The sequence below is a fragment of the Hippoglossus hippoglossus genome, chromosome 19 (assembly GCF_009819705.1).
Source record: "Hippoglossus hippoglossus isolate fHipHip1 chromosome 19, fHipHip1.pri, whole genome shotgun sequence".
Classification (NCBI taxonomy): domain Eukaryota; kingdom Metazoa; phylum Chordata; class Actinopteri; order Pleuronectiformes; family Pleuronectidae; genus Hippoglossus; species Hippoglossus hippoglossus.
The window spans coordinates 7,170,425-7,193,407 of record NC_047169.1 but is presented as its reverse complement, the minus strand read 5'-3'; the positions used below and the strand labels follow the sequence as shown (position 1 = coordinate 7,193,407).

Sequence of the window (22,983 nt, the reverse complement as noted above, 5' to 3'; positions counted from 1 at the left end):
ACAACCACTAGAGGGCGGTGCAGAGTCGAGAGTTTTTGACAGTAAACAACAGAAATGGTTCTGCTTCCCGTCAGTCATCGCAACTGAACTATTGGCTACACTCCCCCCCCCCCCCCCCCCCCCCACGATTTCCTGTGGTCCGGCTCCGTTTTGTCTGTTTCGTCCGTATCCACAAGTTTTCAGAAGATGTAATGGACAAAATGAACGCAGAGTACGGACATAAGGCTCCAGCCATTAACGTGTACACATCTAACATGGAGCATAAATGAGCCTTATCAGTACTTTCTGTCTTACCGTCCCTTTGTGTAGCTCTCAGCCCCCAGCCCATTGGTACTCTAAAAAAAAGCAGTGATCAGCAATATGTTTTTTAACTCAATTACCTAAGAGTGTATAGATGTGAGCACACATTACTCAAACAGGAGTAGTGTACTGTATGTGTTGGGGTCTTTTTTCAGCTGTGGATAAATACACATTTGGTTCTCTATAGTGAACAGCAGGGAAGTGAGCATTGGATTGACTTCAAATAAACTACAATGCTCACAGTCATTGTCATGAAGGTGCAAAACAACCATTTGTTGCTGTTACCATTTTTGAAGCTTTAAAGATATTTCAGGTTACACATGAAAAAGTTGTTAGTGGGACTGTTTCAGTTGGTTTTGGCTCGTTCATGGGATTTGTTGACTTTCAAGTAGAAAATACTAACGCGTGATGAAGATATAAAAAAAAAAAGCAGCAGCCGCATCAGTTAGTTTCAAGAGTGACACGGTTTGAAAAATGAAAACCAGTCAGCGAATGGGCAGCCATCGCAGTCAAAGATCAGAGCGAATGAGGAAGTGCATCTGTATCCACCAGGATGAATAAATCAACACTTTCCCCTGAATTAATCTCTCTCAAGTTGAAATTCTATTACAGATGAGCTTGGACATCTCCATGGTAACAGGAATTCCACCGCCATTCCCAAGTGAATTCGCTGCCGGCATGTACGGACTGACAGTGTGACACGCTGTGTGCACGCTGCATATACGCCGTGCACCTGCACTGGCATACAAAAGGTACACTAAATGTAGACACACACACACGCACGCACACACAAACAGGACATTTAAGTCATTTTTCACACAGAAAAACTGAATGTCGGATAATTTCCTCTTCAATTTTAAGTAAACAACTCGAAATGACAACTCAAGTTTTGCAGAGTCTTCTACTTCTGCAGGTATAACCCCCCCTACACACACACACACTCACACACAGACACTTTCAGCAGGCACACAAAGAAACAGTCCACTTTGAGTCTGCTGTTTTCTTGGTCTTTCCAGTTGGCGGCGGCCAGACGCGGCAGAGTTGGAACAGCCAGAGTCGGAGTGCCAGGGGGAATGGAGCGCCACATGGCACATTCATGGCAGGGCCAGCTGAGGGGGAGGGAGATGGTGAAGGTTCGTGCGTGTGTGTGCGTCTGTGCGTGTGTGTGTCTATGTTTCTGTGTGTGTGTGTGTGTGTGTGTGTGTGTGTGTGTGTGTATGTGTGTGTGTGTGTAAGGGTGGTGGTGGTGGTGAGGGGGTGCATTTGCATCTTAAATTCCACAACATCTGTTCAATAGGCAGCACCATATATACCACTGAAGCTGGTGTGTTTACAGGCAGCAACTATAAGAGGGGGTTGGTGTGTGCGTTTATGTGCATGTGCGTGAGCATGTGTGCCGTCTGTGCATGCCTGGGTGTTGTAGGAGAGGGGGGGTGGGATGATGGGGAGGGATTGCAGGATATAAAGGGTAAGTTTCAATTTTTCTACCCTTGGCTCAGCAGCTTTCGGTGCATGAAACGCAGCTTTGGTCAAGAAAGCACAGAAAAAAGAAAAAAAAAATCAAATGAGAGCTATTAAATTCCCCTCACATATGGCCGTTTAGCTCGAGGCTGATTTATAGCGTCTGACGTGAGGATCACAATTTGTAGTTCATCACAACAACTGGGTTACGAGTAATTTCAGCATCATCTTCGGACGGTCTTGATGCCTGTGAACTAGCTGTGTGCCGGCGCGTGGGGGAGTCATCGCTCTCCTCTGCCGAGCTGTAAGTCCACAGACAGACACTGAGTGGGAGTGAGGCGCCGGGGCAAAGGCTTCTCACCTCGCTCGACGAGAATCCGAGAGTCTGAGCACGGCTCCTCCTGCACACATGCAATCACACGCACACATGCACAGGCGCAGGCAAGCTCATGCAAACATGCAAACACACTCACATGCAGCTAGTCCCCACCTCCTCCTCCTCCTCCTCCACCTCCTCCGCCTCCTCCTCTTCCTCCTCGTCATCCCTGCTGGCACTTTGGGGAAAAGTCCCCCCTCCCACCCCCATTTATCTGCCCCCACTCCCACTCCCCCCCCCCCCCACCCGTGGCAGCCGACGTCCCTCGCAGCGTGGCGTACCATCTGTTGCCCCCCAACACACCGCCCCCATTCCCCCCAAACACCATCCCACCCTTCTTCCCCAAACCTCCTCTGCCTTGCTCCGGCACACAACACCTCTCTGGGCCGGCGGTGGGCAGCACCACCAAACACGGAGGAGTTATGGATTCACATGCACCCTTCATTTTTTATCTAAATTACACAAATTCAAATCAAAATGTCAAACCGTTTCACTAGTGCACAAGCAGAAAGCTGACAATGATGTGCACACCAAGTAAGTGCAGCACTCGATACCATAAAGCTGCATGAACTCAACGCTACACGAGAACTACAGATGAAGTTGTACAGCAGCAGCGAGCACATACAGGGTCTGCTGATTGCTTTCATGAATGTTTAATCTGAGAGGCTCTAATAGGGATGAAGTCTGTATAAAAAAAACTCCAACACCTCCAGGCTAAAAGTGAACCCATGCCAAAAGCCTAATTAAATGTTTTTTAAACCTTTCCCCTTGGAGAGGACACAGAGTCGTTTCAATCCAAAGTGGGTTTCTGCCACAGAGAGGTGAGGTTATATGGACGGTCTGCAGCTAACCAGCTCCATAAAGGCAGTGGGGGTTTTTCCTATTTATCTAAGTGTGTTTATGATATTAGACCGACCGTGTCACATTTCATAGAAGGAGCAAAAATGAAGGGGAAAATTGCAAAACATAAAAAATCATAGTCAAGCAATGCAACAATAAATAAGGTAGACAACACATCATAAAACCAAGCCTATAGTGTCTATATGGTACCTAAATAACCAATAGTTAATGGGATTTGTTTTTGCTACTTTAAATACACAACCTCATGTCAAACTTTCGAATACGTCACAATGCTAACTACTTTCCTAACTATACTTTCCTTAAATAACAGGAAATTTAAAGTCCAGCAATATTCAGATTTTAAAGAATCTACCATTGACCTTACGCCTTTAAAAAACTTGAACACCTTCCCATGATACTGAGTCCTGCCACTTTCCATACAGTCGTGATCTGCGCAGTGTGCCAGAAACACTGAAGGACGGAAGACGCTGGCAATCAGGCTGCATCAGGGTCATTCCAGTTGATTCAACTGATTAAAGCAACAAATTTAAATTTATACGCCGCATTTGCCAAATTAAAAAGTGGAGTGACCCCTGACCCCAGTGACCAGTCTTTCTCTATTCCTGACACGTGGGGGGTGGAAATATGGACTGAAATGAGTTCCGTTGCAAAATATTTAAAATATGCAACCGACTAAAACATGAATCTTACACTGGAATTTAATCTGGTGTTGTCCAGTCGGTGCTGATGCATCAGGCATTATGCAACTTTCCCTCAATCTTCACTGCTTCAAAGACATTTTGTGACTTTTGAAGTTCTTGTGTGCGTTAAACTGGAGGGTCTGGTTTGATAGATGTTTCCTTAAACGTTTATTTTTTTTATTTTTTCATCCTAGCCATAATATAAATCTTGGGAAATACCAAATGCTTGCCATGTTTTGGCGATAAATAGTCAAATTAAAAATACTGGCCCAAAATATTGGCTGCTGGCAACTTGTCTATAAATAACGGTGATAGTCTTCAAAAGCTAATCTGACGAGTCGCTTGTGTGTGTGTGTGTGTGTGTGTGTGTGTGTGTGTGTGTGTGTGTGTGTGTGTGTGTGTGTGTGTGTGTGTGTGTGTGGACAGCAGAACGTATCTAAACAGAAGGAGATGGATCGACAGCGAAAGGGCCACTGCTGTTTGTCCATTCATCTCAGGTGTACATGGAAGAGCTCAACAATGACAGCTCATCCATCAGCCACAGGGGCACGACTGAACCTCCTGGAACAAAACCAAAAAACCTTCTCTATCCATCACGCTTCTCTTCTATCCTCTTCTCTTCTTTTCCTTAATTTACTTCAGATCAATGACTAATATCTATCTATCTATCTATCTATCTATCTATCTATCTATCTATCTATCTATCTATCTATCTATCTATCTATCTATCTCTATCTCTCTCTCTCTCTCTCTCTCTCTCTATCTCTCTATCTATCTATCTCTATCTCTCTATCTATCTATCTATCTATCTATCTATCTATCTATCTATCTATCTATCTATCTATCTATCTATCTATCTATCTATCTATCTATCTATATGTCTATCTTCACTTCGTGCAGACAAGTGGCCACAGCTCATGTCTTGTGGCTCGTATGTGTGTGTGTGTGTGTGTGTGTGTGTGTGTGTGTGTGTGTGAGACTGCCCAGGGGAACGAGTACAACAGCGGCGAGTAAATCAAAAAAGTTCAGAGCAAAAGGGTGAAGGAGTGAAACAAAAAGGAGAATGACAATGAGAGTGTGTGAAGAACATGTGTGTGTATGAGGAAGGGAGAGAGCTAGAGCAAGGTAAGCAGCGACACAGCAGCTGTCGACCTAATTCCTTCTTAACGCAGTGCTTGTGCTCTGATTAAGAAAGCGATCTGGCCTTTAATTTCCTCCTGACACCAGCTAATGCTCTGTATCTCAATCGCCTCTGCTAGCTCTTCCCCGTCCTCCTGCGTTATGTCGCAACCTTCTCACGACCGCCACACGACGGCCTGCATCGGCCAATCAGCATGGTCGAAGATGGCCCGAGAAGAGTTGGAGATGCATCACGGAATAAGAGTTCTACCAGAATCTAGAACTAACTAATAAACAATTCCTTAACTGCAAGGATGACATAGAAATCCTGTGATCTATGGTAAATGGTCTGTATCTATATAGAGCTTTTCTGGTCTTGATGACCACTCAAAGTGCTTTTTAGTTTTGCCATTCAACCATTCACACACACACATTTACATAGTGCATATGTGCATATTGCTCACACACTGCAGCGGCAATTTGGCGTTCAGTGTCTTGCACTACGGACACTTCGGCATGCAGAATGAGTCGGGGATTGAACCACTGACCTTCTACTAAGTGGACAACCCACTTTAACTCCTGTGCCCCAGCCATCTCCCCATCCTCATCCTCCTCCCCATCCTCATCCTCCTCATCCTCCTCCTGTCCGGACTGAACTCAAACCTGAAGTCTTGGAATTGCTCCAGAGAGCGCTAATGCTTTAAGTCCCAGTGAAAACAATAAAGATGAAAAGAATACACAATATGGAGGAAAACATTGTACTGCCACTTATCAGTCAATATATCTGTCAATCAAAACGCGTAAGACAAAGTGTTTATAGTTGTTTTAGATTTGGTTGGAAGGAAATGTTTCCTGCTTTATCTTCCAAACGAAGCTATGTCATTGCTACTTGTTCAATGTGTTCCTTGGGCATTCGAGCACTTTGGCATGGACGACTGGAAGGCAGATCTTCCTTCCAATAAAATCTAAAGCAACTGAATTCAGGAGAAAACTGTGATATCACCCAATTCAGGGTCATTTTTATGAAGATTACAAGAAAACACACACCACAAAATATACTTTAAATTGTTCACACAAACAAGCCCGGCTGAAGAAATGATGTATTGTTCTTCCAGTTAATTTAGGGCTTTGGATTTGTCCTTGTCGGCCAAATCCTGAGCTGAGGCTTCCTATAAGGGGCGTCCAAATTTCTGGGAACTTCTTTGTCTGCTGCCCTCCATGGTTATGTACTCGATTGTCCAAGGAACAGTGTGAACACGGAGCAATGACACACTCATTTTTTCCGACTGAGATGGCATTGCACATCACCCAGGCAAAATTATCAAACTGCCAGACGCACTGCACTGTGCATAAAGCGGCCGTGCCACGACAACATGTTGAGATGGGCCACAGATACAAACATACACACATTTTAACATGGGAAATCTAAAGTGACCTGTGGAGAAGGAAGTCAAAATGCACATTCTTATCTTATAAAGTCGGATATGTAATGTGTTTTGTCATGAAAGAGGAAATAAAACTGTTGTGATTATTGAGGTATAAAAGGAATAATGAGTTATATAATGGTCTGATAAAACTGTTTAGGTTGTCAAGTGCCAGGCGACATTATTAGATATTAAAATTTTTGTTTCCCTATGAATTAAAGAATAAACATCCACTTTATATGATGCAGACCAAAGAATTATGAGACATATATAAGAATTGCAATAAACCATATATGATGAACCTATTGTGTGTGTGTGTGTTTAGTACACATGCATGCGATTCGGACCACCATGTGGAGTGTGTGTGTGAGAGAGGTGGCGTTGCTAGGAGCACCAGGTTGTGTGCAGACACTGGTAACAGAGTAGAGACGGCAGCAGCAGCAGCAGCAGCAGCAGCCTGGCAGTGGAGAAGAAAGGAGTGGAGCAATGCCAAGAAAGATTCCCCCCGAGAGGCTGTAGGAAGGAGAGAACGAGACAGACAGAGATGGAGAGAAACACGGAGGGGGCAACCTGATATGATCGTGTGGTTTCTGCTGAATGATACAAGAACAATTTACCAAGGCAAACATGTAATGGGTGATATTACTCTGGCTTGGGTGTAAGGCTAAGAGGGTCATTAAAAAGCAAAAAAAAGAGCTCAAAATCCACTTATTTCAGCTTTGAGGGGAGAGGACATTATGGCATGGATGCAAGGAAATGGTGATGATGGAACAGCAGGAGGGGGAAGATGGCTACAAGGTTGACTGGAGGGATGAGAAAGAGAAGGAGGGAGACTGAGACAATCTGTTGGGGCTCGTGTTTGCCGTCCCTCCTCGTGTCACCCATCTATCAGACAAACTGTTAGCCTGTGTCCAAGCAGCCCACGTCACTTCCTCACCTCTGCGTGTCACCCCGCTGCGCCTCTCCCTTGTTTTCTATTTGTTGTCTCCTTTTCCAATTTCTCTCCTCACTCTCCCCCCCACCAACCCCGTGCTCTTCCTTCCCTTGTTTTGTCTTTAAACGGGGAGTCGTGTGAACAGGCTATGCAAATGAGATGGTTATTACCCCACTGCTCATCAAGCCGCGCAGAAGAGACATTAATAGGCTGATGAATATGCATGTGAATTTGTTAATTAAGTTAATTATTCTGCTGAAAATGCATTCGTCTTCCAAGGACATCTTCCCCAGGATTTCAACCTGCTCCACTCATTAGTCATGCGATATTTCATACACGCAGAGTGAGGAGGAGAGAGGGAGGCAGACAGTGGGAGGGAGAGTGAAGGGGAGAGGAGACAATGCTGTTTTTGGAAAGTGGGTGCCATGAACAGTTGGGGTTGTAAAAGTATGGGGTAAAAATAACGTAGCTTAATGTCATCAGCTCTCACAATGGGATGCGCAGTAACTACCCATAACAGCAAACCGCATCCTGGTTTCCAGATATGGCACATTATCCCCAGAAAGTCCTGGCTGGAGTTGATACTTTTTTTGAGTTTTCAGCATCTTTCTGTGGCTGCTTCTACCTCGCTGGTTACTTCTCCCTAATTGCTTATTAAAACCCTCTTAAATGAACTTTTTGTGCCAACTTTCCAACACATTAATTAATTGTTGTAGCCAATTAAGTGCCGTCGTGCAAATGAGCCTCATCACAAATGGTCCTATAGGGCCGACCCCTCCTTTCTCTCTCTCTCTCTCCCTCTGTCTCCTGCTCTTCCCTCTTTCCACCACCCTCCCAGCGAGTCTTCCCAGCTGCCCTTGCACTTCGAGGCACTCTGTGCCAAAGAAGCAGAAACTGTGTCCTGATAACGCTTCACTGTTTTCTGAATGTTTGCAGCCTTCAGGCTCGCTGATCTCAAACTTGTTTAATCGGTGAAAAGCAAAAGGCCCCTTTGATTCCTTTTGTTTGGCACATTTGTGCAAGAGTGGGCTTAATAAAACAGCTTGTAAACCGACCACCATCCGTATATAGCAAGTCTGTTGTTTTTTGTTGTCTGCTTAATTTGTCTCGTAGCCACGAATGGTGCAGGAGGCATGTGTGCATCAAATGGGCTAACTTTACTCACAGCAGGTAAAATGTGAGTTCACCTAGAGAGATGGTGGGGGGAAAAAAGGAGGGCAGTCAACTTCAAAGAACTCAATAAGGTTGCCAAGCTGTTCACATGTCTCCATCCCCCGAGTTAAAACTGGAAACATGCAGAGGAAATCAGATACATGTGTTGATAGAGATGTTACAGTTACCCCCTTCAACATGGTAATATTGTGAAAATATGAGAAAAGGTTGGAATAAGTTTGATTGTTTTTCTTATGTATGCATGGGAGCTGTATGGATGTGCATTAATACAGTATGCAGAATATCAAAGATAGTGTTATTTGTTGGTGTTGGTGTGCAGGTGAATGTATGCATGTATTTAGATCCTTGCATATGTTTCAAATGGGTTTATACTATTTTATTTACCATGGAACGATATGAGGAATGCAGCAATAACTGCAATGCAATTGAAAATGAATGAATTTGATGCACTTAGTATTAGCCTTTTATATAAGTTTGTGTCAGAGCAAATTACTGTTGTACATTATACACTAAATGCAAACATGCAAAAGACTTTTCCAAAAGTATAGAAAAGGTGTATGGTGTCGTAATAAGGTTTTGTGGGCAAGATACCCTTTCTGGTCAGTGTGATGATCCCTAGCTGCGGACTTTGTCATCACATAGCTGAAATAATTTTCACATTTCTACATCACACTGTTACCAACATGCTGCGGCACCTCTTTCGGCACAGGGCCTGAACTTTCTTTTCCTCGTGTCTGGCCGTGCCCACACCACCGCCATTCGGACGTGGCACCGATACACCCACCAGCAGGATTAGGGAAGGTTTAGCAACTGTGCCAGCCTCACTCCCTGTGCCACCCCTTCCCTCGGCACAGAGGGGGGTCCCGCTTGGCATGGCAAGGTGAACTAGCCTCTGATTGATGGGCATGGTTTCAGCGTGCTACTGTGCTCCCCAAGGCCCGTGCCTCCCTTTCCTTTCTCCCACTGCTGTCTTGGCAGCGGTGCCCACCTCCTCTTCCATGCCAGGCAGCCAGCTAAAGCTCCTGGTGGGCACATCAATTACATAGCGGCACCTCCCCTCTTTTCTCATGTCTATCTGTGGGTCTGCCTACTGTCTCAGCCGATGCCAATCCGGTCCCTCTCCATCTCTACTGCTGTCTATAGCTATCTCATATGTGTGTGTGTGTGTGTGTGTGTGTGTAAGTGTGTAAGTGTGGCTCTTGTGCATGCTCACAAATAGACAGTATTTTTTGCATATGCATAAATGCACATGTTTTCATGCACACTCCTTCTCCCTCTCCTCTGCAGGTCATAATGGTTGGTGGGAAAATCCTCCCTTGAGAGCACTCATTGCTCCAGGCTCAGCTGTACAATAGGCTCAGGTGTGTGTACATGTGCATGTGAGTGTGTGCATGTGTGTGTGTGTGTGTGTGTGTGGCTTTATCTGCTGCTTAATTACCTATTGCTTCATGTGACTGCTGCATATGTGTGGGGATAAAGCAGTGTATGGCAGCAAAGGCGAATCACCACATTAAGGAGCCGCGTTGTTCTGGTTTTTTGGGAGACGATTAACACGATTAATTCAACCTCTCTTTGGATTTTGGCGTGGAGCAGCTCTTGGCAAATCATGAATCACTTACTTGGTGATAGCACGCCATCTGGAGTCTGAAACACACCATTGACTTTTATCTTAGGTGGTCTAATCAAAAGATGTGGGGTTCTGGGTTTGAAGCAATAAAAACAGACAAACGTGTTTTTTTTTCAGTTTCTCCTTTGATTATGTGGATAAATGAACAGGAATAATTGAGAGAATGAGCTAAAATTAAAAAATTAAAAATAAATAAATAATCAAAGCCTCACAGCCATTTTATCCTAAATACCTACCAAACAAAAAGCAAACATTAATTTGTATTGAAAATATGTTAGTATGAAGCTAAATACAGAGTCACGTGTGCAGCATTGACTACAGAGGGATCTGGAAAAGAAACTACAACCAGGAAGTACTCCCGTTGAGACGCTACGGAAGCCCGGATGGTTCGGCAGGGGAAAGGAAAACGGGGACAATGGCGGCGGTGCCTGGTGTCTCTCTGCAGAGCGGCAGCCCTGCGAGAGAACTGCCCATCTCTGCCCAACCAGGGGGGAACCAGACCCATGGAGATCGGAGCAAAACCGAGGAGGTCACAGGTGAGAAGACGACCCGCGTTTTGTTCTTGCTCGCCAGTCTGAGTTGTGTTATTCTAACGGAACGACCGGGATAGCTAACAGTGGCTAACAAGCTAACCCAACTTGCTATTTACCACTTAGGAATTCTCCACATGTGTGTTTTTTACGACACGTTAGTTAACACGTGTGTGGATAACTGAGAAACTCATAAGCCATCGCTCGTGTTGACACTGAGGAAAGTAATTGTTTTTGGTAAGTTAGCAGCTAGCACTCAGTAGCGAGCTAATAGCTAACGTTAGCCACTTGCTAACATCAACTTTGTAGAAACCATAGACTGTTTATACAAAAAGAAGAAGAAGTAGAAACCCTCATGTGAGATGATACACAAATGTCCCCCGAAGTAATAACACGACTTGCATCTGCCTTGTTATGACTTGTTGTGTTGAACAAGAAAGTGAAACTGACCCACTTACCTGGTGTTGCTGTTAGCAGCTAGCTCCCTCTGACAGGTTATGATAGCAAAACATTAGCTTCTTGTTGACCTGACGCGGAGGTGGTGATTCTGGGGGATGTCATGCAACTTGATCGACATCTTCGTTTTTATTTAAACAGTTAAAACTTATTTTCACATAATCTCGTGTTACTCATAGGTGAGGTAGAGAGTGATGAGCTGGTAGTAAAGCCTTGAGATTGATTCTATACATGCAAAGACATTTATAAATCAATGTAAATGAAGGCTATAATCTCCAATTAAAACATTTTTATTTATACATTTAAGTGTAAAGAGCTGGAACGATATGTCTCTATTGCTCATGTAATAAGTACCAAACTATATGATTGTTTCCCGGACTGTTACTAGTAATAACACAACTTGCATAAAAAACGTAACCACTTTTAATTCAAGTTATAATCATGTCATGCTCTATTCATTCAAGCCACGTATTCAAGTTAAAGTATCTTATAATGTTAGTTAATGTGAACCTATTATTGGGTACTTGAAAAAAATGCTGTGCAGAAAATGTGTACAAAATGACATTTCTTAACATGTTTTTTTTTTGTGCATATTTTTTCCAGAACAAGAGAAGCAGGGTCGCATGGCTGTTCTGCTCGAGAAGCTTCATGCCAAACACAATGCCTCGCGGCCGTGGCAGGAGACCTGCAAAGTGGTGCGTCAGGCCATGGTAAGAAAAACGCCATCATCTGAGAGAAAATTACTTTAAACAGGCCGCTTGCTTCTTGCATTTTTTTTTTATCACAAAAAAGTAAGTAATAGCCAGTACTTGTTAAACAACAGGTCACTCCCACATATTCTCATTCAAACATTTGTGTGGCTTAATGTTAGAGTTTAGTCTGATTGAACCCTACACAGGGTAAAAAGCGATGAATCTATTCATTAAGGAATTGAACTGCAGTTGCCTCGTTAATAACAAATAATTGGGACAAACATTCTCGAGGGAGGACACTTTCTCTCCATTGAAAATAATGAATCAGTACTGTAATTTTTTCAGGGAGCCATGGCATTCGAGTCAGCAATTTATGAACTCCTTGACATGAACACCCATGTAATAACCATAATGATGAAGCAGTGCCAGTCAGGGAACCAGTCAAACCATCCTCAGATCAGTACCCACGAGAGAGACTCACCATCTCCCAATTTAATATACATTAATAGCAATTAATCATTGCATTGCAAAAATAACCTTTACTCAAATAACCTCTCCTGGGCCAGTGGAACTATAGTAGTGACATTTAAAGGTCTTGCCTGTAAGACAAAGAAAAACAAAGCTGAACATCAAGTCCTGTTGATGAAGCACTTTTCCTCTTTCTCAACCACTGTTTTTCCTCACAATTTGTCTCAGGAGAAACGCGGTGCGATGAACGCCACAGGTCACCAGCTCCTGCTCACCTGTCTGGAGACGCTGCAGAGAGCACTGAAAGGTGAGACCGCTGAGTTATCGGACAGAAACACAAGATAGAGCAGGGCAGCTGTTAAACATTCATTTCACTTGTAATGAAACTGTTTTAGAGCAAACTAATACATCAAGGTTATTTTCATCATTGCTGCATGAAGGCACGTTGTGTTTAGGGACAGTAGGAACATTCAGCAGCAGCTCTATGACATGGTTATATTATGTGATTTTACAATTTCTTGTTCTTCTCTGTTGTATTTTTCAGTCTCATCGCTGCCTTCCATGACAGATCGCCTGGAATCCATTGCTCGACAAAACATGTGAGTTTTATATACTGGAGGATGAAAGGTGTTCAGTTGAGGATTTTCTTTTCTAAATTCAGCTGAGAATTATGTTCCTGAATGGCTAAGTGGGTCACCCACAAAACATTGTAGGTTGTTGTTGTTATTTCTTGTAATTATCCTTTGTGGATTCTGTCAGCAAGGATTTATTACTTGCCTTTCCAAGCCAATAAACCCCTTTTTGAATTTATAGTGAAACAGATGAACACACAAGGAGAATGAGCGTTTTCTCTCTTTGTCTCTTTTTCTGCCACTCTCTGTCTCATCGGTGCAGGCTGGGCTCTCACCTCAGCCCATCAGGGACCGAGTGCTACATCACGTCGGACATGTTTTATGTGGAAGTGCAACTGGACACCAACGGTCAGCTAGTGGACGTCAAGGTGGCTCATCAGGGAGAAAACCCCACGGTCAGTTTACTGAAACCTTTCATTCCTTTAATCGATTTCCTTTTGTGCACTTTAAGTGAAGACACTGTCCTCTAAAGTGTATTTCAATCTTTTCTTGATTTGCTGGCTGCAGAGTTGTCCTGAGCTGATTCAACATCTGAGGTGAGTTGAAAACACACACTTCACCGTTCACTCTCATAAGATTGGCAACACAAACTTTATTGTGTGCTTTTTTTAGTTGTGTTTTGTGAAATAAGTGACGTGAGTAATATCTATAAAAAACACCTCTTCTCCTGTTTCTCATCAGGGAGAAAAACTTTGAAGAGTTTTCTAAACATCTGAAGGGACTGGTCGAGTTATACAAGCTCCCTGGGGACAAGTAAGTAAACTTCCAGGTTACGGGCGTGTGCTGTTTTGTTGTTGTTGTTTTTCACAAACTTGATGTTGCTCTGATCAATTCAAGAAATAAAGAAACATTGAATCCCAGAAGGCACGATTAAAGATTTCATAAGACACAAATGCCACAAGTCTTTATGACTGTTATTGTTTTACATACAGTTACAATTATGTATAAAAATCTTTCTTTCTTTCTTTCATTGTGTTTCAGTAAGTTGAAAACCAAGATGTATATTGCACTGCAGTCTTTGGAGCTTGATCTCACCAAGATGATGCACATGTTTAGGTAAGTTCACAAAACCTGTTTTGGTTAACTAGTATATTAACCTTAGTATCTTTGAGCCACTATAATTTATAAAATGCTGAAGGTGTGATGTCATACTATGGGCTAATGAAGCCAAGGGAATCTTTCAAGGATTTTACAAATCCCAAAAATTTGAATATTGTGTAATATTAACCCAACGTTACATGACAGTAGTCGATTAACATAAATTGATTGATGTGTGTTTTATAGGTTAGCAACCAATGCAAATGCAGTGGAGACGATTCTTCACGGCAGCGTGGGCTTGCTGACAGCCAGGAGTGGTGGCCATCTTGTTTCTCTTCAGTGTTACGTGTCCCCTTATGACATATTTGAAGAGGGAACCGGCACACAGCTCAACTTAACAGACAACAATGGTAAGTGCCTGGAGGACGTGGACAATAAGTGTCTCCAGTACAAGCCACTAGCCATTTGATGTGCTTAAGGATTCTAGTCATCCTTGTGTGACCTCTTATTTTTTTGCAGTTCCGCGCTCTCTTGGTGTCGGTGTGTCTGTGACAATCGAGGGCACCTCCGCCATCTACAAGCTCCCAATCGCTCCACTCATTACTGGATCCCACCCAGTAGACAACAAGGGGTAAGAGAGTGTAGCTTGCTTTTCAGGGAATTTGTAGATTACTGTGGGGTTCTTTTAATGTCCCAGTGTGAAGCCAATTGAGAACTGTCTGACAGCTGAGGATTTTATTTCTGGTGTATTTCAGGACACCTTCCTTTTCCACTGTGACCAACTCCAACTGCGTGGACCTGCCAGCTTGTTTCTTCCTGAAGATGAACTGCCCCATGCCTTTCTCACTCTCATTTATTCAGAGACTGGGGAATGCTACTTGTGAGTTTACTTCATAAAACTGTGTTCATTTACATTAAATGTGTCCTTGAAAGAACTGTAATGATTTAGAGTTCGACCTCCATCTATTTTTTCCCAGCAATCCCAGTGTTTGAGACGCCTCCCAGCCTCTCACCTCTGTACCAGTTAATTGTCCAGAGCCAGCTCCATCTCTTAGAGGAGGGCAGCTCTGCACCACCACCTTCCCACAACACGCACTTCTATTCTGTGAGCAGACACACACAAACACTTTATAATTATGTGACCAATTGGAATATAAACCTGCTCTGTCTTGAACTTATCGTGATTTAAAAATAAACTATGATATTTTCATTATTAATGAATGTAATCCATTAATTCTTAGGCTGTCTTTACTGCCCTTTTTCTGTTTTCTGTCCATGAGTGACGCTATCTCTGGCTTTTTTTTTGTTCTTTCACAGGTGTTGCCAGATCAGCAGCACTGTTATTACCTGAACGGTGACGCCCCGGTGCAAGATGGTCATTCTCTCCAAGGAGTGCTGGTGACTAAGATCCCCTTCCGTCACCCAGCACAAGTGCCACTCCTGTTGGATATAATCCGGCATCAGGCAGCCTATAACAACTTGATTGGCAGCTGCGTGAAAAGGACTTCCATCAAAGAAGGTGAATATCTGCCTTCTGATTCATGTTACTGTGAATGTGATATATTAGGACCGGTTGGCGGAGGCGTACAAGCGTGTATTTGGTTAATTAACAACATGTACTCTGAAATTAGTGCTGATCTAGTGCTCTTGCTGTTGTTCCCCCCAGATAGTGCCGGCCTGCTGCAGTTTGAAGTATGTCCTCTGACTGACTCGAGTTTCAGTGTCTCTTTCCAGCATCCAGTCAACGAATCATTAGTCTGTGGTGAGCTCTCACTCTAACAAAATATCAGTAATCCAGTGTATGTAGATAGTACTTCAAGACCTAGTGAAAATGTTCTCTCTTGACCCCCAGTGGTGATGGAGGTGATTGACTCCAGACAGGTATCCTGCAAGTTATATAAAGGACTGTCAGATGCCCTGATCTGCACAGATGAATTCATCACCAAAGTGGTCCAGAGGTGAGATTGTGTTTTCTCCTCAATTCATAAATGTGGACATTAGGTTTTTCACTAGTAATGTATGTAATGGTTTCCTCCCTCCCCTAGATGCATGTGCATCCCTGTAACCATGCGGGCCATTCGGAGGAAAGCAGAGACCATCCAGGCAGACACTCCAGCCCTCTCGCTAATAGCACAAACAGTGGAGATCATGGTGAAGAATAATCTACCACCCTCCAGTAGTCCAACCTACACTATGGCAGCAGGCGATGGAACCAATCCAATGGGTCTGCCTGGACTCGCAGGTGGCAACACACCCACAGGAGGACCCCCCGGGGGCGCCAATTTTGCAGGTCCAATTATTTCTCTGTTTGGGATGTCCCGAACAGAGAGGCAAGCCCAAGGAGGAGAGTGCCTCACCCAAGGAGGGGTGGCGGGCCAGCAACAGTTGCAGCAGCAACAACAACAGCAGCAAGGCCAGGTTCATACAGATGACTACAACAAAGTCACCCAGAATCCCATACTGACAAGTTTATTACAGACAACTGGAAGTGTGGGTTCTAGTCCCAGCTCCCAGAATGCACCACCACCCCACCAGACCCCACCGCCAACATCCTCCCCTGCCAGCAATACCAAGAATCATCCTATGTTGATGAACTTGCTGAAAGACAACCCCACCCAAGACTTTGCAACACTGTACGCTTCTAGTCCATTAGAGAGGCAGAATTCCTCCTCTGGCTCCCCACGCACAGAGGGCATGGGTGGAACCTGTCCTGGAGGTAGTGGCACAAAAGGGAAGAAAAAGCGCCCACGGACGATGGAAAAGGGTGGCACGTTGCCTGGAACTGCTGTAGGTGGTGGTTTAGGTATGAAAGGATCTTCCATGCAATCGCACCATCCAGCCACGCATGAGGATGATTTCCACCGTGAGCTCCTTTCTATGGATGTGGACGCTTCTCAAAATTCCATTTTTGATGTAAACCTGACTGGTGATGGTCTAGACACGCCCCACAGCATCACCCCGGCACCTAGCCAATGTGGAACACCGCCCCCTGGCCCCGGGATGCCTTATTCACAGTCTCATGTCCAGTCTCAGCAACAGCAACCACCAGGTACTGTACCGCCTCGAATGGTCCGCCTCTCTAGCTCTGATAGCATCGGACCTGATATCACAGAAATCTTGTCGGATTTACCTGAGCAGACAGGGAAAAACAGTGGTGGCAGCCATGGGCAGCATCCCATGGGCAGTGGTGGGGAAGATGGAGGCCCCCTGGGTACCCCCATCCGTGACTCCTCCAGTTCGGGTCAGGGCAGCGCAGTGTTTGACTCGGCAGACATTTTTAATACTAACAGCAACGAGAATCCTTTCACAGATGCTGCTGATCTGATTGCTGAGGCAGCTGCAACTGTGGCCACTCCCACCAGCGATTCCTCTTCCACCAACTTTTTCCCTGATGCTGCCGACTTCAACCCTGACCTCTTGACCTCGGGCCATGGCTTCCCCCAGAATTACTTTGATGACAGCTCTCCAAGCGCTGATGGAGACATGGACCTGGTTAAAGGTTTTGGCGGAAGCAGCCAGCAAAATACCCCATCAGGAACACCACAGAATCCCACTCCACATGGGCAGAGCACCCCAGATCCCTCACTGAAGGACCCTTTTGACATAGGAATGGTTTTTGGAGGTAACAATGGTGGTGGTAAACCACTTATGGGGCAAGCTCCTGATTTGGGAGACACACATGGCACAGGGTCTCAGAGTCCCCTCATAATCGGCCTCGTAGCAGCTTGTGGTGACTTTAAAAATAGTCAACCCAAAGTTAAACAGCAGCCGGGACTTATGCGGCCAAAGGAGGAGAATGGAGGTAGTGGAGGGAGCAGCTCTGGGATGGGAATGGGGAGCAGTTCAACAGAGGGAAAACAGGTCAAGCGTAGCAGGACCCCGTCCAGTGAGGGAAAGTCCAAAGATAAACCTCCCAAACGCAAAAAGCTTGACCCTGATGGAAAGTCGCCCTCTCACAGCTCAGGTGGGCGACCATACACACCTCCTAGTGGCGGCTCAGGCTCTGGGGGAAGCATAAGTGGAGGAGGCTCCAAGTCCCCTGGTAGTTCAGGACGGTCTCAAACTCCTCCCGGTGGTGCCGCACCTTCAACTCTCAAAATCACAATTCAGATCCCAAAAGGGACCATCACTGGGGGGAAGACTTCATCCCATAGTGGATACACCTCCAGCAGCTCAACCACAAGCAGCACAGGGGGAGCAAGTGGAACCAGCAGCGGCAAAAGCCATCATTCTCACTCCTCTTCCTCTGGGAAGATTAAATCCAAGGAAGGCTCCATGACACAAGGCAACAGCTCCAAGCCAGGGAGTGGTGGAGTAGGAGGTGGAGGTGGTCCACCCCAGTCTAAAGGGTCCTCCCAAGGGTTGGGTGCTGGCAAACCAGGATCCTCCCCAATCACTAAACATGGGCTCTCTGGACCTGGAGGTAGTGGAGGTGGAATTGGAAGTGGTAGTAAAGTTAAAACGCAGGGGGGCAAGCCTTCTGGATCTCTTATGAATCCTAACATAAAGCCCAACATCTCCCCTTCTCACTCCCGCTCCAGTAGCTCTGGTGACAAATTGTCCTCCCCTATGAAAATGCAACAGTCTCAGGTTCCAGGAACACCTCCCTCTTCCAAGGCTAAATCTCCTATGGGCTCCGGAGGTGGCAGTTCTGGTGGGTCCAAGTCGTCTTCAGGTGGAGGCATGAGCTCCCAGAAGCCCATGGGTGGGGGCTCCTCTGGTGGCTTATCGTCCTCATCATCCTCCAGCTCCTCTTCATCTGGCTCCATGACATTCTCGGGAGGCCCCCAGGCTCAGTATGGTAGTGGGGGAGGTGGAAGTGGAGGGGGAGGTGGAAGTGGAGGCAGTGGTGGAGGGGGAGGAGGAGGTGGAGGTGGAAGCGGTGGCGGGGCTGGTCAGAACAACGCAAATAACCCCAACGCCAAAGGAAAGTCTCCTAGCCGAAACAAGAAACCCTCTCTCACGGCAGTCATAGACAAACTGAAGAGTGTAGGTGGAGGAGGAGTGGGGGAGGATGGATGTGAGGGTGGGCCACCGGCAGGGGGAACTGGTTCGGGATCTGCTCCCGGTGGTGGTCCTGGGAATGTTCCCAGCAGCGGACCTTCAAACATGGGTCCTTCCAAGCATGCTTCCTCCTCCCAAAGCGGGGAGTATAAACGTGAAAAGTCCGATAAAGAGGCAAAAGCAAAAGTGTCTGTTTCTGGGGGGAATAGTGGGGATAAAAAGATGATGGATCCAAAAACAGGAGGGGTGGGCACGACCAGTTTGGCCAAAATTATCATTAGCAAACCTGATGGTGGCTCACCGAGCATCAAAGCCAAAGGGACTCTTCAGAAATCAGGAGAGGGATCTGGTGACTCGATGCGTCCCCAAATTTCCAGTCTGAAAGCGTCCCCCCTCTTCAGTGGCTCCACTCCCAAACATGACCGCTCCTCCCCGAGCCACAGCCGCTCGCCAGGATACACCCCGCTCAACCACGACAGCGAGAGCGAGTCGGGCAGCAGCTCGGTGGCCGAGAAGTCCCACCACAACAGCCCCAGCTCGGACGACGACCAGACCATGCGCCCGCTTCCGCCCCAGGACTACATGAGCTCCATCTCGCTTAGCTCGGGGGAGAAGCACAAGAAACACAAGAAGGAGAAGAAGAAGATGAAGGAGAGGGAACGGGAGAGGGACAGAGACCGTGAGCGGGACAGGGACAAGGAGAAAAAGAAGTCTTCGATGTCCATGGGGACAATCGCGCATCCGATAAAACCGGACAGTTGGTCTCGGTCGCCCATCTCGGCTTCAGATTCATCTTTGTCTATGTTGGGTTCCGAGCGTCAATCCCGGCCCAGTCCGATGTATATGAGAAATGAAGATGATGACCTCATGGACTCAGCCCTGACTGGCAACCTTTAGTTTTACTTATAGATGCTCTTTTTATTTTTAATCTCTTCCTCTCACATTTCAACTCATGCCTTTTAAATACAAATTAAACTGCTATTTATTTAACTCAAGCTACACGTTGGAACTGGATATCAGAATACTGTGGCTTTCTCACTGAGCCGTTATAGCTCTATTTTAATCTCCTATTTTACTATTGGACTATCAGTGTATGATGTTACCATTCAAAGCCACCATATAATACCAACCTCCTTAAGCTTCATTAAGAAAATATCTTTTAAAGGTATATTTTTGGAGAAATTTACATTTTGTTTTCTATAACATCGGTTTTGCAGAAGTAAATATTACTTTTTTCATGTTATTTTATCCATCACTGTTCATACATTGTTGTAATTCATACCAGAATACTGTATGTTGTCAAAATAAGTTTGTCTGTTGGGAAAAAAAACAAAGTATTGTAAAGGAAGAAAGTTGCAGTGTTCAGTTGCCTTGATTTTTCAGATATGGTGGAGAATTTTTAGATTTTGATACATTTTAAATCACTGATGTATAAATAAGTGTAGGTAAAGAAGGTGAAAGAAAAATGGAAATGATGCAAAAGAGACATGCTGGTAATTTTTTAACTGTAGAAGTTTTTGGAAGCTTGAAATAAACATTTCCCCTCTGGAAAAAGTTAACCATTAAATTTCTGCGCTTCATTTCTCGGACAGGACGAGTGATCGGTCCGAGGGGAAAGTGTCTCCTTTAAACATGAACATGATAAATTTAATTTCTTTGGATTTTTCACTTCCTATCTGTTGTATGAAGAGATGTCCAGAGAAGTGTGTAGTGAACTTCCACTAGATGGCAGCAGTGTATCAAGCTGATCAATCCCTGTTTGGACGTGGGGCTTTGTAATGAGTTACTCTCAGAGATATTAATCTGAGGTTAAATGTTAAAAGTTTATTCACTTTATTAATTTTATTCACAGGTATTACAGATGTAGATTTTTGAATTCATGATGCAAACAGGCGAAGGTGTAACAAACAAATCATAGGAGGGTGCAAGAAAATTAATGAATTGATCATTTTAATGGTTCAATGTACCATCGAGACTGTCACCCTCAAACAGGGTGGACATTGTTTTTCAGTAAGTAAATCCCAGGTACAAACTGGACTGAAAAGCTACACAAGACATTTAACAGACCTCAGAAGCTAAATAATGTCCCACTAACTTACTGTGAAAACATGAGGCAGAGCATCTAAAAAGATCAGAAACTAACTAATACGGATGTGATGGACAGATAACGTGTGCAGGAGGAGTGACCAAATTAAATAACACTGATTTCTTAAAGATTTTTTAAAATAACTTATCTATTGTTTGGATTAGGTCAAATTGGCCATTCATGTCTCTGATTATGAGCAACCAGGAGGAAGTCGGTACCACATATTGCATAGACAGAAAAAGGAAAGTCACTCTAACCTTTGTCCACCTTTATGTCACAAACGTGGACACATGAAGACAAATGTGCCTCCAAACCTCCCGCAGTCAGCTGATCCTTTGACCCATCGCCTCATTCTTTTCACAGGAGCATCAGCAAAACTGCTCGTGATTCAAGTATTGTTTATGAAAAATCAAAATACAGTAAATCCCTCATTATAGAGTCCATTGCTTCTGGAGAAATGTGCCACTCAGCTCAAATGGTATATCATTGACTGATGCGTGGTCCCCATTACGGTCACTGTGCCGAGCTGCCCAGGCAGGGGCCCCGAGGGGAGGTCGTCTAACCCTCTGTAATGTATATGTGCGAAATCGCCCAGAAAAGTGTCACGATCAGCAAAATGCAACACAACCACGCCGCAGGAGGTTTTTTGAATGTCATCCAACTGAAGCTTAGTCTGCACATTAATTCTCCAAGCTTTATGAAAAGTTTTTACCAAATTATTTTCCTTTTCGTTTGATTTAACCCTTTTGTTTTCGTGACCTTTACGCCATAATTGTTTAGGCTCCTCTTTCCACACTCGGCCCACTACTTCATTACAATCAGCCTGTTAATCTCTGCTCGGCCTTTTCAACTGATTTGTCAAGTGGCAGGGAAATAAAAGAACGCCTGAGCTCTCCTCCTCGTTTCCCCCCTCTCCAGCTCCTCGACTCTCTATTCCCTGTCAACCTTTTCAAACTGCTGATCTGTGCTCTTCTCCGCCACGGCTAATTTCTCTATTCTCCACCCTGCCTCTCCCACTCTGCACCCGGCTTTTCACTCGAATAGCCACGATCATGTCACTTTTTTTATTTTGTCATCCTTTCATCCTGTGCGTACTCTTTCATCGCCTCTCAAACCCGACCCAGAGACAGGGCGGCTCTGTGATGTTACCGAGCCGTCTCACATCTGCTGACACAAATGCTGCTTTTAAAAAAAGTTGTTCATGTTTCCCTCTATTTTTAAGTCCAGTCACTTATTTGGATGTTGCTCTACACAAAAATAATTTCAAGCCCTGATCTTTTTAAACTTCATCACAGGAGTAGTATCCACCCAGAACTACTTGACTTTCTTTATATGTTTACATCTTTCTTTTGATTTAGATTGGCCTTAACATATATTAAATGATAGCAGCGCAGTTCTATGGATGGTTATGTTTGTCTGAAATATTTCAACAACTATGTGATAGTTTCCATTTTGACATCTATAATGAATCCCAACGACTTTAATGACCTCTTGGCTTTTCATCTTGTGCCATCATGAAGTTTACACTTTAATCTTAAGATGTATGTACGGTGTGTAAAAATGGATGACCACCGTTTGCTAACATGGAGGAGACAGGGTTTATGAGCTGTAGCGCAGCCAGCCACCAGGGGGCTTCGGAGACACTTTGGCTTCGCTTTCGGGGAGCCGGCGTGTCGGCCATTTTTAAATGCTGTCCATGGCTATCCAATTTCGGTTCTCATGTGTTTCACTTGTTACTTTTCTCTGGGATAAACTTTTCTACGGCAGCAGAAGTTGATTGAAGTTATTCTTTTTGCTCTCAACTTGAATTACTGGAAGATTTGATTTCAGTTTCAATTCCATCTTCTTGTTCTAACTGCACATTCCCCCCTTTTCTCCTTTCACTTGCCATCTTCCTTTCTTCTTCTAATATCTCAGCTCTATCCTTGGCAGCTTCTCTCTGTAATTTTTACCACAGGTTTGTTTTCAGCTCTTTTTATTTCCTCTGAGCTAAAGCTATAAGTTGGCTGCCAGTGAGGTGCAGCCATGCTGGTCTGCGTTATTGGGAGGTCCACGTTTATCGCATTTTACGCATTTAATACAGAAAGATGCAGATGGCGAGTTGAGTTCAGCGAGAGGCCGT

At 44.7% G+C, this 22,983-nt stretch overlaps 1 protein-coding gene and 1 long non-coding RNA gene across 2 annotated transcripts; both read left to right on the top strand.

The window, feature by feature from the left end:
• Positions 1-1,314: 1,314 nt before the first annotated feature.
• Positions 1,315-10,276, top strand: LOC117753355. Its single transcript, XR_004612235.1, has 3 exons — positions 1,315-1,433; positions 9,616-9,689; positions 10,241-10,276. It is a non-coding gene; the product is annotated as an uncharacterized LOC117753355 (long non-coding RNA).
• A 61-nt stretch (positions 10,277-10,337) lies between these two features.
• On the top strand, positions 10,338-20,334 carry med1 (mediator complex subunit 1). The gene is made up of 16 exons (XM_034570559.1): positions 10,338-10,491; positions 11,545-11,651; positions 12,330-12,408; positions 12,646-12,700; positions 12,996-13,128; positions 13,241-13,269; positions 13,415-13,486; positions 13,715-13,789; positions 14,018-14,181; positions 14,291-14,402; positions 14,527-14,651; positions 14,749-14,876; positions 15,089-15,290; positions 15,438-15,533; positions 15,624-15,729; positions 15,817-20,334. Exons 1-16 carry the CDS (start codon positions 10,371-10,373, stop codon positions 19,670-19,672), a joined length of 5,460 nt encoding a protein of 1,819 aa, XP_034426450.1. The 5' UTR covers positions 10,338-10,370; the 3' UTR covers positions 19,673-20,334.
• The last annotated feature ends 2,649 nt before the right edge of the window (positions 20,335-22,983 follow it).

Coding starts and splice junctions, on each gene's coding strand:
- med1 (XM_034570559.1), top strand. CDS start 10,371: ATGGCGGCGGTGCCTGGTGTCTCTCTGCAGAGCGGCAGCCCTGCGAGA. Junction 11,652..12,329: donor AAGTGGTGCGTCAGGCCATG/GTAAGAAAAACG, acceptor AATTTGTCTCAG/GAGAAACGCGGTGCGATGAA. Junction 12,409..12,645: donor GCTGCAGAGAGCACTGAAAG/GTGAGACCGCTG, acceptor TGTATTTTTCAG/TCTCATCGCTGCCTTCCATG.